This window comes from Vitis riparia, chromosome 7 (genome assembly GCF_004353265.1).
Source record: "Vitis riparia cultivar Riparia Gloire de Montpellier isolate 1030 chromosome 7, EGFV_Vit.rip_1.0, whole genome shotgun sequence".
Classification (NCBI taxonomy): Eukaryota; Viridiplantae; Streptophyta; class Magnoliopsida; order Vitales; family Vitaceae; genus Vitis; species Vitis riparia.
The window spans coordinates 5,505,200-5,526,152 of record NC_048437.1 but is presented as its reverse complement, the minus strand read 5'-3'; the positions used below and the strand labels follow the sequence as shown (position 1 = coordinate 5,526,152).

The window sequence follows — 20,953 nt, the reverse complement described above, 5'->3', positions numbered from 1 at the left end:
CGCCTTTTTGAGCCGTGGGTCGACGCCTCAACGGGAATGGTCCATTTCGCAATTGCCCGCTCGACAATGGCGGCTTCTTGATATATATATTTTCTTTTTTGCCTGGTAGAAATTAGGGTTTCTTCCCTATCTTTTTTCTCCTCTCCATGGCCGCGGTAGCTTCTTGTTCAGCCTCTTGGATTTCTCTGCAAAATTGCCATCTTAACGTTCCTCTTCGCCACAAATGGCAGCCGATTCAACACTGTGTTTGGAGTTCTGGCCGTGGTTCTCGAAGGTTTGGATCAATGAAAGTGTTATGTTCGGGGCAGGAGAGAGCTTCGGTGAAATGCAATGTTTTAGGCGAAGCTGAGAATGATGGTGGCGGCGAAGAAAGTGTTCCTGAAAAGAATGAGCAGTTTGTGCGGTGGTTTCGGGAGGCGTGGCCGTATTTTCGCGCGCATAGGGGCGGGACGTTTGTTGTCATTATTTCTGGTGAAATCGTCGCCAGTCCCTACTTGGAACCCATACTGAAGGCACGTTTCCCGTGAATTTTTTTCCCTGTTAATTTAGTTTGGATGAGTAAACTGTTATTTAGTTTCACAAAAGCGATTTGGAGAGTTGGTTCGGAGAGGCGATACTCAATATTCAGATATGCTTTTCTTTTGTATGTTGGGAACTAAGGAATCATAACATGCTTATTGGTGAAAGGAGATTGTTGCCTATCCCCCATTTGTTTAAAGAGCAGGAATTGTCGTGGAGTTGACGGTTCAAGATGTTGATTGTGATTTAATTCTAAAACGTTTTAGAGAACTGTTTAAATAAATCTCTGATAATTTATTTTTAATGACTGTACAGCTGTTGTTAAAAATTTTATTCGGGAAGGAAAATGCACAAAAACAGATTCCATTCTTACGCTTTCCTTTTCTTTTTGGGACTTTTGTTTCCCTTCACTATTTTTGGAGGATACGAAGAGCTTTTGAGCTATTACTGCTTGTCTCTCTGTTGTTTTTTCCTTTAGGATTACATTTTAAACTTAATTCCCCTACATTTCAAGCTTAAATTTTGTTTACCAGCTTGAAGACATTTGTTTGCAGGATATCTCTCTCCTTCATGGCCTGGGAATTAGATTTGTTCTCGTTCCTGGGACCCATGTGCAGATTGACAAGCTTTTGGCTGAGAGAGGTAATTGGAACCTTTTTTTTTTACCACTTTTTGTCATTGCTAAATTCTTATATATGTTTCTCAAGATGGCATTTTCCAGCTGATCGGAGTGCTTTGGATAGCAATTAACCTGATATATTCTTCTTGCAGGAAGTGAGCCCAAGTATGTTGGTCAATACAGAATTACCGACTCTGCTTCTCTGGAGGCAGCAATGGAAGCAGCTGGGAGAATTCGTATAATGATAGAAGCTATGCTTTCTCCTGGACCCTCCATATGTAGCATTCGTCGTCATGGTGGTAATAGTCGCTGGCATGATGTTGGTGTCAGTGTTGCTAGTGGTAACTTTCTTGCAGCTAAGGTAGGGTTGTTTTGTTCAATGATAATGCTTATCGTTTTCAGGCATGGTATTGAAAATTTCAACTGCAAGTTTAACTGGTTCTGTTAACTTGTTGGCAGAGAAGAGGGGTTGTGGAAGGCATTGATTATGGAGCAACAGGTTTAGTGAAGAGAGTAGATGTTTCTCGCATACGTGAAAGGCTTGATGCCAGTTGTATAGTCATACTAAGCAATCTGGGCTATTCCAGTTCTGGAGAAGTTTTAAATTGCAAGTATGCTATGTAGCTTTTATTAGGTATCCTTTAGTTTGGCTTTGTCTGATCTGATTGTTAATGTTTTCTATGGATGATGGAGTGTTGCTTTGGTCCTCTGTAACTTATAGACCACTCCTCTTTTGTATGACCATTTAGACATTGTCTATGGGCTTTTCATTCCTTGGTCTTGGTTGATTCATCGTTCTTCTCACTATTGCAATTTGCTTCATGCCACTTCTATCCACATTACTTTTTGTCCTATTTCTTAGCTTGATGTGCATTATTAGTCCTTCCCCTACACAGTTTAAACCTTTTTAGGGCTTGTGATTGTTTAACATGCCTTAAAAATTTTGGTTCTTAGAGGTCCTGCTTTCAAACCTTTGTCTATTTGTTTATTCGTTTATTTGTCTATGCTGGTTATCTGCATTTTCATGTGTGGGTAAGGGCCATATGTGAAGGATGAAGAGATACATAGGCTATATTCACATTACAGTTGGGAAGGATGGAGAGAGTTTTGAGCTTATGTAACACCTCTTTCCAAGTGTAATAGTTTCGTGTCTACTTGATCCTTCAATGCTCGTGTCATGTTGTATTTTGACATTACATTATGTTGAGTTCATTTTCCTTGTCCCCCCAACTGCACCTGAGAGTGAAAGGGTTTTGGTTTGAATTTCAAGTGGGAATTTTTGTGAGTGCTTAAAGCTTCAAAACTAATGTTTTGTGCTTTTATAAATTGCAGCACATATGAAGTTGCCACAGCCTGTGCCTTGGCTATTGGAGCTGAAAAACTTATTTGCGTTATAGACGGTCCAATTCTGGATGAGAATGAGCGCCTTATTCGTTTTTTAACTCTTCAAGATGCTGACACCTTGATTCGTAAACGAGCTAAGCAGAGTGAAATAGCTGCTAATTATGTGAAAGCTGTTGATGAAGAAGATCTTGCTTATAAAGCTGTTGGTGAAGAAGATCTTGCTTATTTTGAGCATAGTGATTCTAATGGAGCTTTGACTTCTCCACAGAATGGGAAGGGTTCTAGTGAAATGTATAGTGCCACATTTCAGAATGGTGTTGGTTTTGACAATGGGAATGGACTATGGTCTGGTGAGCAGGGTTTTGCTATTGGAGGTCAAGAGCGGCTCAGTCGATTAAATGGTTTCCTTTCAGAATTGGCTGCTGCAGCATTTGTTTGCAGAGTGAGTCTATTATCAACAGATATTCTCTTTTATTTGTATCAACTTTACCAGATATCCATTTACATACATAAAAGGTTATCTTTTATTGTCCCCTCCATTTTGTTGTTGTTTAGTTGTAAGAGCAATTGCTACTTTAGTTAGTCATTTGTTTGGTTTCCATTAGAATGGGCTGCAACATATGATCTGAAAATGAGTAGTAATGATCAATGAGGAATCCCTTTTTTTGTTTACTGATTTATAGTGCTCTGAGTTTACATTCTATTTGCAATTTGTTGGAGCATTTAAATTAGGTGGAAGGTGCCAATTCTTATATTTGTTTAAAGGGATGTCTCTTGTTAATTGTCTCTTGCTACCTTTTCTTATGATCTGTGTTTATGTTAGTCTGGTAGAAGATTCTCAAGATATACAAGATTAGAGCCTTCTTTTTATTGAAAATTGTGCTCTTTCTCTTCAGCCTTTATCATTGCATAGGCATGATGATCTTAAGATCTAGTTAGAAATAAGCTTTGTACTGCTGAGGTTGGTGATAAGGTATAATTTCATAATCAATGTTGATTTAAATGAGTCAAGTGTTGTAGAATTACAGTTTGGTTCAGTGAAAGGATGAAGATCAGAAATACACTTGCTGTCTTATGTAAAATTTTGTTCAATTTATGCCTTTCTTTGATGACTGTAAATCGTTGGACTTCAAAGCAGCGCCTGTTCTTTCTGTTTTCGTATTGCATATTTTCAACTACTAAATGGCTGTAATAATCAAGTTGGTTATATCAGAAGGTGCCCAAATACTATGAATTTGTTGCACAAACACTATCAGTATTCTAAGTGCCTTGACATGGCTTGATCTTAATTATGAAGTTTTTCAAATGATGTCCTGAATAATTTGAACTGCAATTTTTTTAATGCTGTTTAGAGCTTCAATCACTCTTCCAACCATATTTTTTGCTTTCTGTCAGGGAGGTGTTCAACGAGTTCATTTATTAGATGGCACTATTGGTGGAGTTCTATTATTGGAATTGTTTCAAAGAGATGGAATGGGGACAATGGTGGCTAGGTATGCAACAATGTGATTTATAATGTCTACATGTTGATTCAATATATGGTGACTGATGATGGCTACGAGTCAGATTATTACCTAACTTTCCCTGATCTGCCTTTACTGAGATGAGAATGGTACAATAACAATAGCCATCAAGGTATTGGGAGAAATGGATTTCAACCTTCTGGTTCTCAACTTGGGTTGGGAATGTGTTATGGGTTTAATTACTCCATTCTAACTGTGATAGATATACTTCATTTCAATTTTCTGATCACCAAAATTTCAAATTTTTTTATTATTTATAAAGAATTTAAATATTTGCACATGATGAACCAAGGTGCACAGATGCTTTTAAAGAGGGAAGAAAATTCTTAGTGTACAGGTTGTTAGCAAGAAACATACGTGAAAGAAAAATGATGTTTTGTAACAGTAAAAACAACATTGACTTTTACGTTATTGAAATAACTTAGTTGTGTTAGCTGGTGCAAGTTTGTTAGTTGTCCTGCATTGGATCTTGTTGGAAGGAATGAAGTTCACACCCTGCCCACAGGATTGTTGTATGCAAAATAATAAACAGGAAATACAAATCATCTATCCTGCAGTTTTTGTATAAGCATGTCTTTTAGCTTTAGGTTGTCGGGTGGGCACATAATTTTAACTAGTGGGTTCTTTTTGGGCTTTAAATAGAGACTATCTCAAATTACATTCTAAGCCTAGTCAGTAGAACTTGGAGGAAAAAAATGTTCAGTGTTAAAGAATGTTTGGTGGGCTTTCCTTATGATAGAACTTTCTTACCACTTCCCTTTTTTGCAACTTTTTCCCCTTGATATAGTTTATCAATTCAGCATATCCCAATCTATATGTTCAATGATGGATTTAAACTCTCAGGCACACCTCTTTCTGATATTGAAGCACTGATCAGTTTCATAATCAATTGCAAGATTTGAGAATGGCACTTGGTTCATTGCTTTTTATTTTTATTTTTATTATTATTTATTTATTTTTTATGTTTAAATTTATTTAGATGTATGATAACTGCAGTAAACTACTGGGTTTCTTGTTAATATCAGAGTGTTCTCCATAGAGTTGGATGAACTAGTTATAGAACTTAATTAATTCGTCAATGTGAACCTGGGGGAGCATGTTGTTATTCTGAATAGATTTAAAATGATTTTTAAGAGAGTAAGATTAATATGTAAAGCTGCCACATGGATTTATATAGTTCTAGGAGGTTGACTATGTTGAACAATACTTACCCAGATATAGATAATCAACTTTGCCAAAAGTTAATAATTCTAAATGGAGGGAAATGGTGAAACCAAACATATGTAGCTGGCTATCCCTAAAACCCCAAAAAAGAAAATTATTAGATTAATGTGGTGATGTTGCTGACATTGATTCATGTTTTATATTTTATCCACTTTATTATGAACTTGGTCAATAAAATTTCACTCTACTCTTTTCAGCGATGTTTATGAAGGAACCCGGATGGCTAGGGTGACAGATCTCCCTGGAATAAAACAATTAATCCAACCTTTAGAAGAATCAGGCACATTGATCCGGAGGACTGATGAAGAGGTCTGCACTGCTGTTTCTATTTTTATTCAGACATGCATTGAGCTCTATTATTTGTGAAATGCTTGTTAGTTTTCCTCTGTTACACTAAACTGGTCTTATACTGCCAGTGCTTTGGCATTGTCTTTTTCACAGCCGAGTTAATAAACTGTTGTATATGTGACTTTGTTTGTGTTCTTAGATACTTAATACATTGGAATCATTCATTGTTGTTGAGAGAGAAGGTCATATCATTGCTTGTGCTGCTCTCTTCCCTTACTTTAAAGAAAAGTGTGGAGAGGTTGCTGCCATTGCTGTTTCTTCAGAATGCCGTGGACAAGGACAGGGAGACAAATTACTTGGTATGATATGTGAATATTTTTGTAGTACTGCGTTTGTGCAGCAATTTCTAAGAAATTTGGTACATGAAACAAGTTCATTATAGTATAGTCCATTGTCTATCCAAAAAAACAGTTGTGGTTGAAAATGAAAGAGATAGAATGCAACTAGTTAGCGATATCTCTCTTATTGAAAACTCTTTAGAAGCTTGAATAAGTTAGGTATGCCTTAAAAAAGAGTGCATGTTTTTCTCCTTATATTTGAATGTGTAAACTTTATTGATATACGTAGTTGAATAAAAAAACAGAACTTAGATTTTCCCTTTTGCCTGCCAAAGAATTTATATGGACTGGTGCTTTATATTTCTCTCTCTGCTATTCCACGCAGCTAGTATTTTGCATTTTTTTTTCTTATATTTTTTCCATTTGTTCTGCTCCTCTCCTGCTAGATCTCTCCCCCCTGTTAATTTAAGTTTGTTTCTTTTTTATGCAAAGTATATATAGAGATTTAGATCAGAAGAAACTAATTTCAATAGGTATCAGTTGTGGCTATGTTTCCCAACAATAATAGATTGAACCTCCTGGAAGAAAAACCAATTGTGTTAACATGTCAACCACCACTGCTCTCTTGATGATGCAATCACTTCTTGCAATAGGAATGTGGCATGTGTGGGTTGGTTTTTGCAAAGAATGTGAATCCTCAATCCAATGAACAAACTTGTTAGATCAACTATGAATAGAGCTAAACAGGGATTAAGTCACTATAACAACACTAGGATGATTGCATCCATTTAATTTGATTAAATTTTCTTGGGTGTCGGAAAATTTTTGCAAAAGAACTGCAAGGAATGTTGGGGAGGGCATAAATGAAAAACTTATGGAGCTTGTTATATTAATTTACAAAGTTAAGAAACAATGGAGCATTTTTATTTATATACTTTACATAAGTGAAAAAAAGTATATATAAAAAAAAAGCTGGACTCAGAATGAGTTCTAGTAAGGCTTATGGTGGTTTGACTGATTGACCTAGGATATATATGCATTCAAGATGTAAAACTGTGAAAATTGTTTAATATAAGTTGGTGTTTTCAAAGGTGATCACTTGGGTTGCCTAGGCCACTGGGCAAGGCAAGGTAGATAAAAGTTCTCTTAAGAACCAGGCAAGGCGACTTCAAAGATGTGATGCCTAAGCGGTCACCTTTGACAAGTTAAGATTAAACATACTTAAGATTGTAATTTAATTCTACCTAATATTAGATTAAATAGAGTATAAGATTAAATATTATATTATCAATCACAATGATAATGAGATGGAGGGCTATCAATCTAGTTTTGATGGAAGTAATGATAATTTTAATTTCAATATTGTTAGGATTTTAGCTATGTCAATTTAAGGTAATCACCCAACAATAGGGGTGAATAGGGTGATGTTATCTTTTTGCAAATTTAAAATATATGAATGCAAAATACAATTATATGCAAATATGTAATAAATATAATGAAAAAACAATTTCATATAAAATAAAGAGAGTAGGAAAGAGAGGCTTACATTCACTCTCTTCTAACTTCAATCCCAAGCTTGATGTTTCACTATATCAAGGCTTCCAACACAAGCCTTCAAGTTTTACTATTAGATTCATCAGCTCCAATGAGCACTACAAAATTCCTCAAGAAATGCGTCACTCGTGAACTTCCCAAGTGATACCCTACACTTAGCAAACACTAAGTGATACCCACACTCGAGTTTAGCTCACAAAGGTTACAAGAAAGATATAAAATTAAACTTAAAAAATCCTCATACAAGTTTAAGCTCAAATAGATACAAGATACACTAGGATTGAGGTGTACTAATGGATATGCAAGTTTGGAAACAAGTTGCTTGCCTAAGGCTCAATAATGTTCATAAAAGATTTAGAATTCTTTTTATTTAAAACAATAAAAATTGGAGCCTTTTTATAGGGTTTGGAAGCCTAAACTAGCCGTTAGGCAAGTTAAGGGGTTGGTTGGTCGAACAACTAGTTCAATCGGTTCACTGTTGTTGGGAAATAAATACTCTGCAGGTAACCTTTGGGCTTTCTAAGGCTTAATCCACCCTTGATTGGTCCTTAACTAGACCTCAATTGGACGAGCCAAAAGCTCAATTGGCTGAGCACTAGCTACTGGAAAATAGATGGTGCAAAATGCACCTCGATCGGTCGAGCCCAATAGGCTCAATCGGTTCCCTGGCTCCTTGTCAGTTTGCAGTGTGAAGTGCTTAAACAATCCGATTTTGAGGTCTGAAACCTTAATAAACTTGTGCAACCCTTCAGAGAAGATTAGAAAGAATTTGACTTGAGGTTTTAATTGAAAACATGAAATCATCCAAATATAAAAGATTTTAAAGTAATTCAACTTTTGGATGATTTTAGGTGCATGAATGAAAGTAAGATTTATGATCTTAATGCACCAACAACCTTATAAAGAGATCCTAGACAAAGTCTCAAAAGCTCTTCTCTTTGAGGTCTTATTCTTCTTCATTTTTCTTTGACTTGATTTGTCGTTGTAATTGGAAATCATCTTACTTAGTCACACTCAAGATGAAACATCAATTCTAAACTTTATTTTGTTATCATCAAAATTGAGATTAACCAAACCTTGGTTTCGCAAATATGACTATGATGAGGATGCCTCAAGCTCTCTAGGATGTTCACTCTCTTATTTTGTTTTTTATTCTAATTTTTGAATGTTTGGAAAATTAAAACATGCATTTGAACAAAGATGAATTTATCTAATTAATATGATGTTTCTTATAAGACACCATGAGGGATGAAAAGCTAATAGTGTTGATTTTTTAAGACGATGCTTATATTGGTTTTAGTATCGAATGGGTAAATATATGTATTTTCTTTATTGCCTTACTATAGTCAGGTTATTGCCTTATTTTTCATCTTACTTAGTCACACTCAAGATGAAACATCAATTCTAAACTTTATTTTGTTATCATCAAAATTGAGATTAACCAAACCTTGGTTTCGCAAATATGACTATGATGAGGATGCCTCAAGCTCTCTAGGATGTTCACTCTCTTATTTTGTTTTTTATTCTAATTTTTGAATGTTTGGAAAATTAAAACATGCATTTGAACAAAGATGAATTTATCTAATTAGTATGATGTTTCTTATAAGACACCATGAGGGATGAAAAGCTAATAGTGTTGATTTTTTAAGACGATGCTTATATTGGTTTTAGTATCGAATGGGTAAATATATGTATTTTCTTTATTGCCTTACTATAGTCAGGTTATTGCCTTATTTTTCATCTTACTTAGTCGTTGTAATTGGAAATCATCTTACTTAGTCACACTCAAGATGAAACATCAATTCTAAACTTTATTTTGTTATCATCAAAATTGAGATTAACCAAACCTTGGTTTCGCAAATATGACTATGATGAGGATGCCTCAAGCTCTCTAGGATGTTTACTCTCTTATTTTGTTTTTTACTCTAATTTTTGAATGTTTGGAAAATTAGAATATGCATTGAACAAAGATGAATTTATCTAATTAATATGATGTTTCTTATAAGACACCATGAGGGATGAAAAACTAATAGTGTTGATTTTTTTAAGACGATGCTTATATTGGTTTTAGTATCAAATGGGTAAATATATGTATTTTCTTTATTGCCTTACTATAGTCAGGTTATTGCCTTATTTTTCATCTTTCGCCGTATGGTAAGAGGAGTCCTATCACCTAGACATTGCTTTTTGCTTTTGACAACACTTATATTAGCTGAATAGAATTTGAAAGAAGTATTTTTCCCTCTTTTTGAATTCTATTAAACCAGAAGTACAAGGATGTAGCATGAATTCTGAAGGTCCTTCCTTAGAGCAAATGTTTGTAGGAAGGAACAAATCATATTCTCATCTTTGTAACATATTTAAGTACTAGACAAGGCTACACTTTAGATTTTCATCCAAAGAAATCTATGTTCTTATTTTCATTAGAACTTAGAGGATAATAGATAAGTTAATGTGAAGACTTCCTTGAATTGGGATGTTATTTGTAGGCCAAAGGAGTTGGGAGGTTTGAGATTTGGGATGACTTCCTTGAGAAATCATGCTCTTTTAAGGAAGTGGCTATGGAGGTTCTCTAGGGAAAGTAGTGGTCTTTGGCATCAGGTTATTGCAAGTATTTATAAGACATATCCTAATGGATGAGATGTCAACATGATGGTTAGATGGTCACAAAGATGTACTTGGAAGGCTATTGCACAAGTTTTTTTAGGATTTCTCCCCATATATCCGTCTTGTGGTGGGGAATGGGTAGAGAATCCGTTTTTGGGAAGATCTTTCGTAACAACCTTTGTGTTTACATTTCCCTGGTCTTTATAGAGTTATTTATATGAAAAACCTCACCGTTTCAGTTGTCTTTGACAATTCTTATCCGCTTTCTTGGAATTTTAACTTTTGCCACAATCTCACTGATGTAGAAATTCAACTCTTTCAAAGACTCATGTCCTCCCTTAGTTCAATGCATTTATCTTCTTCTGTGGCAAATTTAAAAACTTGGTCTATGTCCTCCTCAGGCTTGTTTACTGTTAAATCTTTTTTTTTTTTGGTCTTGTCTAATTTCTCAAATCTCGTCTTATTCCTTTTGGCCAAGTTTTTAGGGAGATCAAAAGCCCCTTCAAAGGTTAAGGCCCTTGCTTGGTTAGTAGCACATAGGAAGGTAAACACCAATGACAAATCCCTTCGTCCTGAGTGGTGCGTTTTATGCAAAGGAAATGGAGAATCAATTGACCACCTTTTTCTACATTGCCCATTAACTATTGGGCTATGGTACAAGCTCTTCAATCTAGCAAGGTTGGATTGGGTTCCACCTAGGAGTATTTGAGACATGATGATTATTGCTTTTAGAGGTTTAGGGCATTCAATCAGAGCCAAGACATTTTGGCAAATTGCTTGCCTCACCTTATTGTGGATTGTGTGGCAAGAGAGAAACGCTATGATTTTTTAAGATAAGGGGAGATCAGAAGGGATGTTATGGGTTTTACTTCACTTCTATTCCTCTCTATGGGCCTCTTGTACTATTGCTTTTAGAGGAGTTCCTCTTAGTGTTACACAATTGAATTGGCTTGCGGTTTATGATTCAAAAGTTTGAGATAGTTGGGGGTTATCTTTGTGTATGGTTTTGTATAGAGGGGTGTCTTCTTACTTTGATTAGATTCTTTATTTTGAGGGAAGGGCCTCTCATCCTTCTCTTGTACCTTTACTATTATTTATATAATATTTATGTCATTTCTGATAAAAAAAAGAAAAAAAAGAAAAGTTAATGTGGATAAAGTTAAATGATTATGTTTCTTCTCACTGGATATAGCCTGCATGCTTTAAATGTTTCATTACTAAACCAAATAGAAAAGTTTGAGAAACTCAACACTATGGGGACACCTCTTATGCCCTGAACTCGTTTCAAGCAAAGTATTCTACTGATTATTGTCTGCAGCATGTACCCCCTGAACTTGCTTATGGGCTGCTAAATTGTGCCTGCACCATTGGAAACACTGCAGCTCTTCACTGCATATAGCCTTTTTCTTTCTAGTGCATTGCTAAGAATATTTTTTTAAGACTATGCTTTCTAAAATTTGGAAAAAGTGCAAAATGGTTTTATGGGACAAGATGATATTAATTCATTATTGTAAATGTATTTTCAGTTAACTGAATTGGATTTTGAAAAGTAATCACCTGTTTGGAATCGAATAACTGCAGATTATGTTGAGAAGAAGTCAGCTTCCATGGGATTGGAGATGCTTTTCCTGCTTACAACCCGTACTGCAGATTGGTATGTATGTCACCTCCAATAGGTTACATACATGTAAGATGTGATATATTAATAGTTATTGGATCAACCTCCGGTACTTTCTAGCCAATGTAGCCTGTGTAGAATACTCCAGTTTTTATTCCTAAAAAGAGTTGATTTGTGCTTGTGGAATTAATTTAGAGTGTGCTCCATTCACAGTTAGAATTGCCTGGGATTGTACCAACATATATGTTCATTCAAAGGCTTGCTTCTTTGAAAAGCTATATCCTTTCTTTTCTCTTGGTTCCACAAATGAGCTCACTTCTATGAGAAGCTATGCCCTTCGTTTCCCATTTTGCAAAATTGTCATGGAGTACTACAGTAGTTTTTATCTTTTATCATCATTTCATGATTTCAAGGAATGAGGTTATTTCCAGATTTGGTTTTTATCTTTTAAATTAGTTTCTAGTTTGAAGTGGCTCCAATTATAAATTGTGATAATTCCATTCCAAAGGATGGATGGATTTATGCATTCAGGTGCAACTGAAAACAGAATGGAAAGATTTCAATTCCATGTGCTACCCGACATCCCCTTGTGGAGATGGGATATGTTTACTATTTTGATTACTTATAGCTCATAGTCAGCCTAACTAATTTAATGCTTGCTTACTGTTTATAAATGTCATTTACAGGTTTGTGAGGCGTGGTTTCTCAGAATGCTCCATTGAATCAATACCTGAGGAAAGGAGGAAAAAGATCAATCTGTCTCGCAAATCTAAGTATTACACCAAGAAGCTGCAACCTGACATGAGTGGGATTTCTGTTGCTAGGGCATTTAATTAGAACACGGGATACAGACAGCCCAATTAATTTTTCTTAGAAAATATCATATGTAAGAAGCAGAATTGATTGCATGTATTCTCTTCATGGTGGCTCTGCAGCATGTTTTGAGTTTTTGGGACTGACTCGTGCATTCATTTTTTCTTTTTTCCCTTGGTCATAGCCATCCAAATAAGCAATACCGTTAAACTTTATCACAAGGTAGCTTATTGTTAAATTACTAGGAGGATGTAAGCTATGAGGCATTTCCAAATGTTTTTTTGTAGTTACATAATCTTGTCCTGCCTTTGAGGAGGCACTCTATTTTCATTGGGGAGTGTCAGTTTTTTACTGGAATCATATACAGTATTTATTTCTAGTAGGTTAGGTTGGTAACTGTTATGGATGCAACAGAAAGGAAATTAAATTTCAATGCAAAAAATAAGGGACAATCCAACATTCGGAAAAATCTGAACTGGGCTACTCCCAGTAAATGCAAGTGTTGGAATCTGCAATTCAATCCGTGTAGCACTCGAATTTACTGTCCATATGGTGAAGCAAAAGGAGTATCATAAGATTAAGTAGTCATTTTATGTAGATTATAAAGGAGTGCGGATTCCAGAAATTTGTTTTCCATGGATAGTACGACTTTTCAATTAGTTGTGAGACTAAAGATTGGAATTGTCTTGGAAGAAACACCAGTCTCTATACCCTTCTTGAGCACAGAAGCAAATATTCAAGCCCTGTGATTGTAGGACAGCAGATTTTCAATTTTCTATATTGAGCAGAGCCGCTGAGTAGAGTTGGTACGGCGGCAGGGCAATTGCAGGTAATCTTAGCAATACAGTGAATATGCACCTTATCCCAAATGTGATTATGAACAATTTAAGTTCTAAGCAAGGCACACAGCCAAGCGAAGAGGCAAAGCGAAGTATGACAGAAGAATGAAAATGTAGGTTCCTTAAAGAAAAACCCAGAGAGGAATTGAGTAGCCAAACATCACAATAGTGCAACTGAAATGAACTGTCATTTTATCATAATTGAGAGAGGAAAACATGGTTCACCCCATCAGTCCCATTTATTCATTATAATGAAGGGAAGTCCTTGGGGACTCGTAATATTCTTGAAAGGAATAGAAAACCTCCTCCCCAAAATGAACAAAGAAAACTTTAAGGCAAATTGCATAACCTCTGCCATAATATGTGCTTGATGAATGGGAACAGGAAGAAATGAAATCACTCCTCAGTTTTGGGAGGTCCCTTCCACTTGAAGTTGTCTGCATATGCCTTAGTCTGTAACAGGAACAAACCAGTCACACATTTGAAGAGCTATGCTGGATATCACAGTAATCAAGCAGATAACAGACAGTGCATCTCCCACATTTTGTGGATTTAATTCGTGTCCTTTGGCTCTATGCAGGATATATTCTTGAACCGTGGAGTGGATAAGCTAAAGAGGCAGCAAAGACAGACCCGGCAATAGAAAACTTGTCTTACAGTGCGTGGTTTAGACACCCCACAGACATGCATGGTTCATGAAAATTCAACATTTTGAATTATGCATTCTCTATAAGCACAGAGGACAGGAAATTGTAAATATCAACCTGCAAAACTTATTCCTGAGAAAAAATAAAAATACAAATTGGCATATGCCAAAAGGTCACAAGGATGTGGAAGATCAATAGAGTATGCCCCCTAATTGTTCCATTCGGGTTGTTAGGAATAGAGCCCTATCAGTCAACACAACAAGACTTCATGATGCACATCATCCATGAATTGACAGATGAACCAATAACATATGTAACCCCCCAATTTCTAAGAAAGTTGCAGTCCATAAACATAGAGTTAGCAGGTCCTTCTGAGAAGTTCAGGGCTGGTTAAGGTTATCCGGAAACATCAGCTGTTGCCTAACTGCCGTGATTTCAAATTAATGAAAGTCTATGAATCGTTATGTACTCCCCTATTTCTAAGAAAGTTGCAGTCCAGAAACATAAGGATAGCCACTATTAGAACAAGTGGCTAGCAATTGTAGGAGTTTGCAGGTCCTCCTGAGATGTTCAAGGCTGGTTACAGTTATCTAGAAACATCAGCCAGTGCCAACTGTCTTGATTTCAAATTAATGAAAGTCTATCATGATTCATGATCAATACTACACTGAGTGAAGCCAAATAATAATAATAAAACCCTGAAATGACACTGCCATGCAAATAGCAGATGGAGAAAGAAACAAACCTTCAATAAGGGTGTTTGGCGCTTCTTAACCTGCACAGAAATTGAGGTCAATAGTGAGAAAAATTGAAGTAACAAGGAGGGGAACACTAATGGTATGTTCACCATTAAATAATAAAAAAGATCATTTATCTAATGGTTTGAGAACTCGAATCGATGATGACCTACTACAACATAAACATGTGAGAAAACTTATTTATTTATTCGTGGAAAAAATTATTTAAAAATTGAAAGGCATTAAACTCTTACTTAGATCAAGAAAAGGTTAAAAAAAAATTGTAAATGGAGAAATGGAAGTTTGGCATCCTGCATGAGATGCCTAGTTAAAAAAGTACCGCAAAGGCTAAAATCCTAGGCTTTTGGATTAATTTGTAGCTTAACAATCTATAAAATACAAGACATTAAATTTACCTAAAAATGCTGTTGCATCATAAAAAGTAAATAAACTGACAAACAATCAAGACTAAGAATACTCAGGATTAACAGACCGAATTTCTTGAGCAAACTAAACTCAGGAGGAAAATAAGAAAACTAACCAACACATACCGTATATTCCCAACCATGTTTCTCAGCAAATGCCTTAGCAGCTTCTTCACTATCAAAACCCAATCCAGCATCACCAACATTAGCGTATGGGTCCCCTGTGGATGTCCAGCCCATCAATGGATTTTCCCACCTACAGTAGTATGCCAGTGATAAGAAACAATCAATCATGTAATTACGGTCATGAGTTTGGGCACAGAAACTATAAGGGCACAGGAAGATTTCTTAGGAAGGGATAGAGAGAAAGAGAGAGAGAGAGAGAGAAAGAGATAGGGATAGATAGGCAAAACAAGAAGATTTAATAAAATCACTTGAAAAAGGACACATCAAAGTACATATGATAAATACAAGAAGCGTCAACAAGCAAGCAAAAAGGGCGAGAGATCAAAAAACAACCTCCTTCCCCTTACTTGGAGCTCAACCAATCTACAAAGCCTATCATAGTCAATGAACAACCATTTATGTATATTCTAGTCCAATAAAAAAAACATACACATAAAGCAAGATTTGATCATTTGATCCGACTGTTTTGTATGTTCCAATGACCTATTTTTTTTCTTCCATAATGCCCAAAACAAACACAAAAGAGCCGCTCTCTAAGGTTTCATTTGCTTCTTCCCTATAAAAAAAACTGCCAACTTGAGATTTTCTCTTACTGAGGAATGCATAACCCAGGCCACTCCAAAAAGAGAAAAAATTCAATTGCCACAAGATTCTTGCTTGGGCAGCATGAAGAAGCTTGTGATTAGTTGACTCTTCCCTTTTGCACATGAACATCTATTCAACAAAAATCCATCCTCTCCTTCTAAGCTAATCAAGTGTTAAAATCCTTTCTCAGACAACTTGCCAAGCAAAGAAACCTACCGTCATTGGTACCCATGAGTTCCAAACCATGCTTGCAGGGAAAGACTCATTTCTTCCCCGACTAAGGAAGCGTAGAAAGATTTGGCAAAGAACTTGTCACATTTAGTTTCTTTCCAACTTAATCTATCCTCATCCCTTCTGATTGAGCATGTTTCCAGTCTCTATAAAAAGCTTCCACTCCTTCCAACTCCCAATCATGGAATTGCCTATGAAAGCAGAGGTTCCACTAGCCTCCCTCCTGAACCTACTCTCACACTCTACTAACCAAGTGTCTTAATGAATGGCTATAGAGAATAGCACCAATAAGGACTCTTCTAAAGAACTTCCTCCGCACCAACTATTTTCTTAAAAAATTTACACTTTTACCATTACACACTATGAAGTGAAATCTACTTCTAAAGATCTCCCATTTGATTCTAATAGCCTTCCACAACCCCATCCCATGGTTATCTCTCACAACCCTTAAACAATATTCCCCTTCATCTACTCTAAAATTTCCAAGGAGAGCCTAATTTAGAGTGTGAAGATTTCTTATGCCAAGATCTTCATTCTTTTTGTTCAAATAGACAATAGACCAATTTACCAAATTGAGCTTTTTCTCAAGCTCCCCCACTCTCCAAAGGATATCCCTTTTGATCTTCTCTTGTCTTAAGCTCACCTTTCTTGAAATGGCGAACAGAGACATAAAATAAATTGGAAGACTTGACAATATTCTTGATCAAGGAAAGTCTCCCTCTTTTCGAAAGGTATTGCCTCTTTCACAAAGCAAACCTTCTCTGAAATCTCTCCTTCATTGCATCCCACACCCTTATTGATTTGTGAGGAGATCTCAAAGGAAGGCCAAAGTATGTGGTGGGTAGGTTCCCTACTTTTAGTCCAACACAAAAGCTAGTTCTTCCACATTTTCAATTCTCCTATTGATATTAGTTTACTTTTCTCCACATTTATTTTTAAGTTGGATATAGTCTCAAACCACATGAATGCCTTTAACTATTCTTGATTAGTATAGCAAAAAATTTGGGTGTTGTCAACAAAATAACAAATGAAGCACTTCCCTTCCCTCCCTAACTATTCTGCCCGCTTAAAGCCTCGAGATGAAGCCCTTTTCTTTTACCCTCCTCAAAATCCAACCATGTGCCTCCACTCCATACCTCAAACCCCTTGAACTCTAGAAAAACCCTAACAAGATCCCATTGGCTAGAATAGAGAATTACACTAAAAATTTGGGTTGTTCCTCAATAAAAACCATGCATTTTAAGCTATGTTGTCGTTATATTATTTAGAGGAATTAATTAAAATTTCAAATTTTAAGGAATTATTTACAAGGTTTGAGACATTCATAATTAAATTTGAGAGTTAATTAATAGTACACAATAAATTTAGACCACACTTTTGATTAACAAACTACAGAAAGGATGAACAATTTGATAAAATCCATCATAATATATCTTAAGGACTCTTCCAAGGAAACCGATGCTCTCCCTATCTATTTGTTTTGGTGATAGAGGTCTTGAATTGTGTCTTTTCAAGGGCCATGGATGGTGGTTCTATTAAGGGCTTTTGAGTGGGTAGAAAGGTGGCAAAGGGGAGGAGATGTCTCACCCGCTATTTGTTGATGACATTCTTATTTTTCAATGACTCTTTTGAGCGGCACTTGTACATTAAGTGCAGTTTCTAAAAGCAGCTTAAACCGAAAAGTTAATTTAGATAAGAGCAAGACAGTTTTAGCAGAGAATGTGTCTTTGGGGCTCCATTCTTGGGGGCAAAGTGGGTTCGTTATCACCCATTCTTGGGGGAAAGTGGGTTCGTTATCGCCTTCTTGGGTTTACTGCCGGGAGCTTCATTCAAATCATCTAGGGTATAGAACCATTGGTAGAGCATTTTGAGAGGCAGTACGTGTGTTGGAAAAGATCTACCAAATGGTGGTGAATCAATAGCACTCCATCAAGTTTACTCATCTAATACCCATCCATCATCATTCACTATTTTTCTGTCGTTCCTTAATGAACTACTAAACTCCCGGGACAGACATGATAATTAAAAAAATAGCTGCTTAAAAAGATATGTCTAAGATAATCACAGATGTCATACAGCTACCATGCCATAGATAAAATAAAAAGAATGCAGTACATAGGGTGAGGTTGCCATTCAATTGTTCCATATGTATCAATTTAGGAATAAAATGAGAATAGTGCACAGTCTTACAGCATAGGTTAAAGCATATGCTGTAAATGCCTACCCACAATAAAAAAAGTCAAACCATACTGCAGAAAAGAAATGAATAAATGAATGGATTGTATGAATAAAATGATAATCCTTTACTAACTTCTTAAAATAGGAAAAGTAAAGCAACTTAGCATACTTTTGAGTTGACATAAAATTGATTTTCCACCTCCCAACTTTTCCTGATCCTTGTTGAGTTGCAGTTCTAGCAGGTGAGAAAATTACAACCTGCCATACATGTAAGTCGAGTAAGGATTATTCTTAACAATGAATCGCATGCACAATAAAATTATCACAATAAGTGAATGCATTAAACAGTAGTAGGTAACTTACATGCCTAAATTAAGGGGTAAAAAAAACCAATGAGATAAGCTACAAAGTGTAAATTATTAAAGCCATAAAAACTCTAAAATTGACATCATTGGAGTGCAATTGCAGCACAACGACCATTAAAGGATCTAGAGTCAAGCGTGGAACAGCAATGACACCACCACTTCTCACTTCTGCATTCTCCATTTGGTCAAAGCTGTGTAATGTCACTGGGGTGCATAGAGTTGGTAAAATTAATGATAAATACATTTGTAGCAGCATTTATCTTTGAACATAAATTTAAAGACCCAGCACCATATCCTCAGCTCCTACTCAAACTTTCTTATAGTAAGAGGGAGAAAAATGACTAGGTCAAAACTCAAAACTCGTAGCTTATGTATCAACAAATCACAGTTCTTACTCATTGATTGATAGATCATATTACACTCATTGTGAGAGGGATTGGCCTCTGTGCAAATTGCATGGTAATAACAGAAATCCAACTAATTTTTATGTTTTTAAAATGTTCTGACAAGGTGGCAACATTGTTTCAAAAATTATGAAAAAGTAACCCAATCTTACAAGGGGAAAGATAGGAACTTGAAAATTGAATGAATTCGTGTTGCTAAAAGCATACACCTCTATGTGATATGCAACATTTAGGACTGTAAGCTTCAAATCCCTTCTTATCCTCTTTGAGTTCCAATGGGAGGGTGGTTGTAAATCACAGGGAATCAAGTTACATCTTCTCATTCTAGTGCTTCTCTTTCTCCTAGTTAGCGGACTATAAGTAGTCTCAATTGATCAACTGCTTACATTGTCCGCATCTGCTAGTCATTCTTATGTTACCTCTTCTATTAGGAGGTGAGTGCTTCTTAGTTGGAGAGCGTAAACTTCTCTCTTTCCCTGCTATTGCCCTAGCTAGAACGAAATCATCAACTTTGGAATAGTTTCAATAGCTTCTCAAATTACCTTACCTCGATTGAGGAAACCAAGTAAGATGCTTCAGATTAGAATAATAATATTTACTTAATAAATAAAAATTAATCATAAAAACCTAATGGAAATATAGCGACAAAATAATATGTCATTTTCTATGCGGATATCTTGAAGATAAATTGAAATCCCACTTATGAGTGGGATCCTACGGAAATCACTTTTTATTTCATTCCCATTATCCAAACATAGGAATGTATGAGAAAACGAATGAGATGTCCATTACCAATCTTAATTCCTTGTACCAATCATGGCCATAGTGTTCTTAAATCCAAATGAGCCCCTAATTCCTCACGAACTAAAGCATTAGCGTCAACATCGAAACCTAAATCACTTCCTTAGAATAATTAGCAACCAAGAACTAAAGGGAACCCCAGATGACAAGCCTAATTGCTTGGATCCATCATATATTGTGATTCTCGTGAATCGATCATTACTTTCAGCGTATATTGGAAAATCAAACAAACATGCCACATAAAAGAATTGAAGAGGAATAAGAAATGAGAAGCATACCCTCCTTCGAAGGTGCTCTTCGGGTATACCAGAGACCATGCCGATCTCGCCCGGTTTGATTTCCACCAAAGCATCAGCAGAGAAAGGTCTTGACATTGGAGCAAAAGCAGAACGCAGACTCCCACCATGGCTCCATAGCCGTTGCAGTGACTTCGCCATTTTCAATCACTGACTCAAACCTCAATCCCCTGCCCTAAATGTGGATCTTCCACTTCAACAAAATAACTATAAAGTTTATTCATTTTTATTTTTACAAAATTACAACTTCACCCCTCGTTCATTTTTATTTCTATAAATGGAAAATTGCCTTTTAATTGTTGTATTAATCTATTGAAAGGACGAAAAAATCTCTCTTTGTAAAATTAATCTTTCCCTTTCTTAACCATTTTTACAGAAATGCCCTTCAATATTTTGATTATTTACATATCTATTTAATTTTTTTTTAAGAAAAAAAAGTTATTTCTATCTAAATCATACTCTAAGGTGAAAAAAAAAGGACAATTAATTTTATAAATTGGGAATGATTTTATCCTTTTAATCAAATAACCTTTAATTGCTAGTCCAAAATCAAAAAAGTTTAAAACTTTTTGCTTTGCCAAGGATTATAAGCATTGTAAATTTTATCATTTTTAAATATAAAATTGAAAATTATTTTTAATGTATCAACTTTTAAAATATTTTCAAAATTTGTAATCCATTTTAAAGTTAATTTAGCCGTAATAATTTTAATACATGAATTTCCAAATTTATTTTAAATTCATTTTCTAATCAAATAGAATATATACCATCAAAATCCAACTAAAACTTATTTGTTTCTGAACGAATCTTAT

At 35.6% G+C, this 20,953-nt stretch overlaps 2 protein-coding genes across 2 annotated transcripts; one reads left to right on the top strand and one right to left on the bottom strand.

Annotated features, from left to right (window-relative positions):
- LOC117918326 (probable amino-acid acetyltransferase NAGS1, chloroplastic) lies at positions 1 to 12,807 on the top strand. Its single transcript, XM_034834888.1, has 10 exons — positions 1 to 512; positions 1,074 to 1,161; positions 1,291 to 1,499; positions 1,598 to 1,749; positions 2,471 to 2,924; positions 3,878 to 3,975; positions 5,427 to 5,538; positions 5,717 to 5,876; positions 11,598 to 11,670; positions 12,321 to 12,807. Exons 1-10 carry the CDS (start codon positions 147 to 149, stop codon positions 12,469 to 12,471), a joined length of 1,863 nt encoding a protein of 620 aa, XP_034690779.1. The 5' UTR covers positions 1 to 146; the 3' UTR covers positions 12,472 to 12,807.
- Positions 12,808 to 13,452: 645 nt separating this feature from the next.
- On the bottom strand, positions 13,453 to 20,329 carry LOC117918327 (NADH dehydrogenase [ubiquinone] iron-sulfur protein 4, mitochondrial). The gene is made up of 5 exons (XM_034834889.1): positions 20,124 to 20,329; positions 18,445 to 18,533; positions 15,222 to 15,351; positions 14,679 to 14,708; positions 13,453 to 13,739 (listed from the first exon to the last, which is right to left on the bottom strand). The coding sequence occupies exons 1-5, from the start codon at positions 20,280 to 20,282 to the stop codon at positions 13,683 to 13,685; spliced, it is 465 nt and encodes a 154-aa protein (XP_034690780.1). The 5' UTR covers positions 20,283 to 20,329; the 3' UTR covers positions 13,453 to 13,682.
- Positions 20,330 to 20,953: the final 624 nt, after the last annotated feature.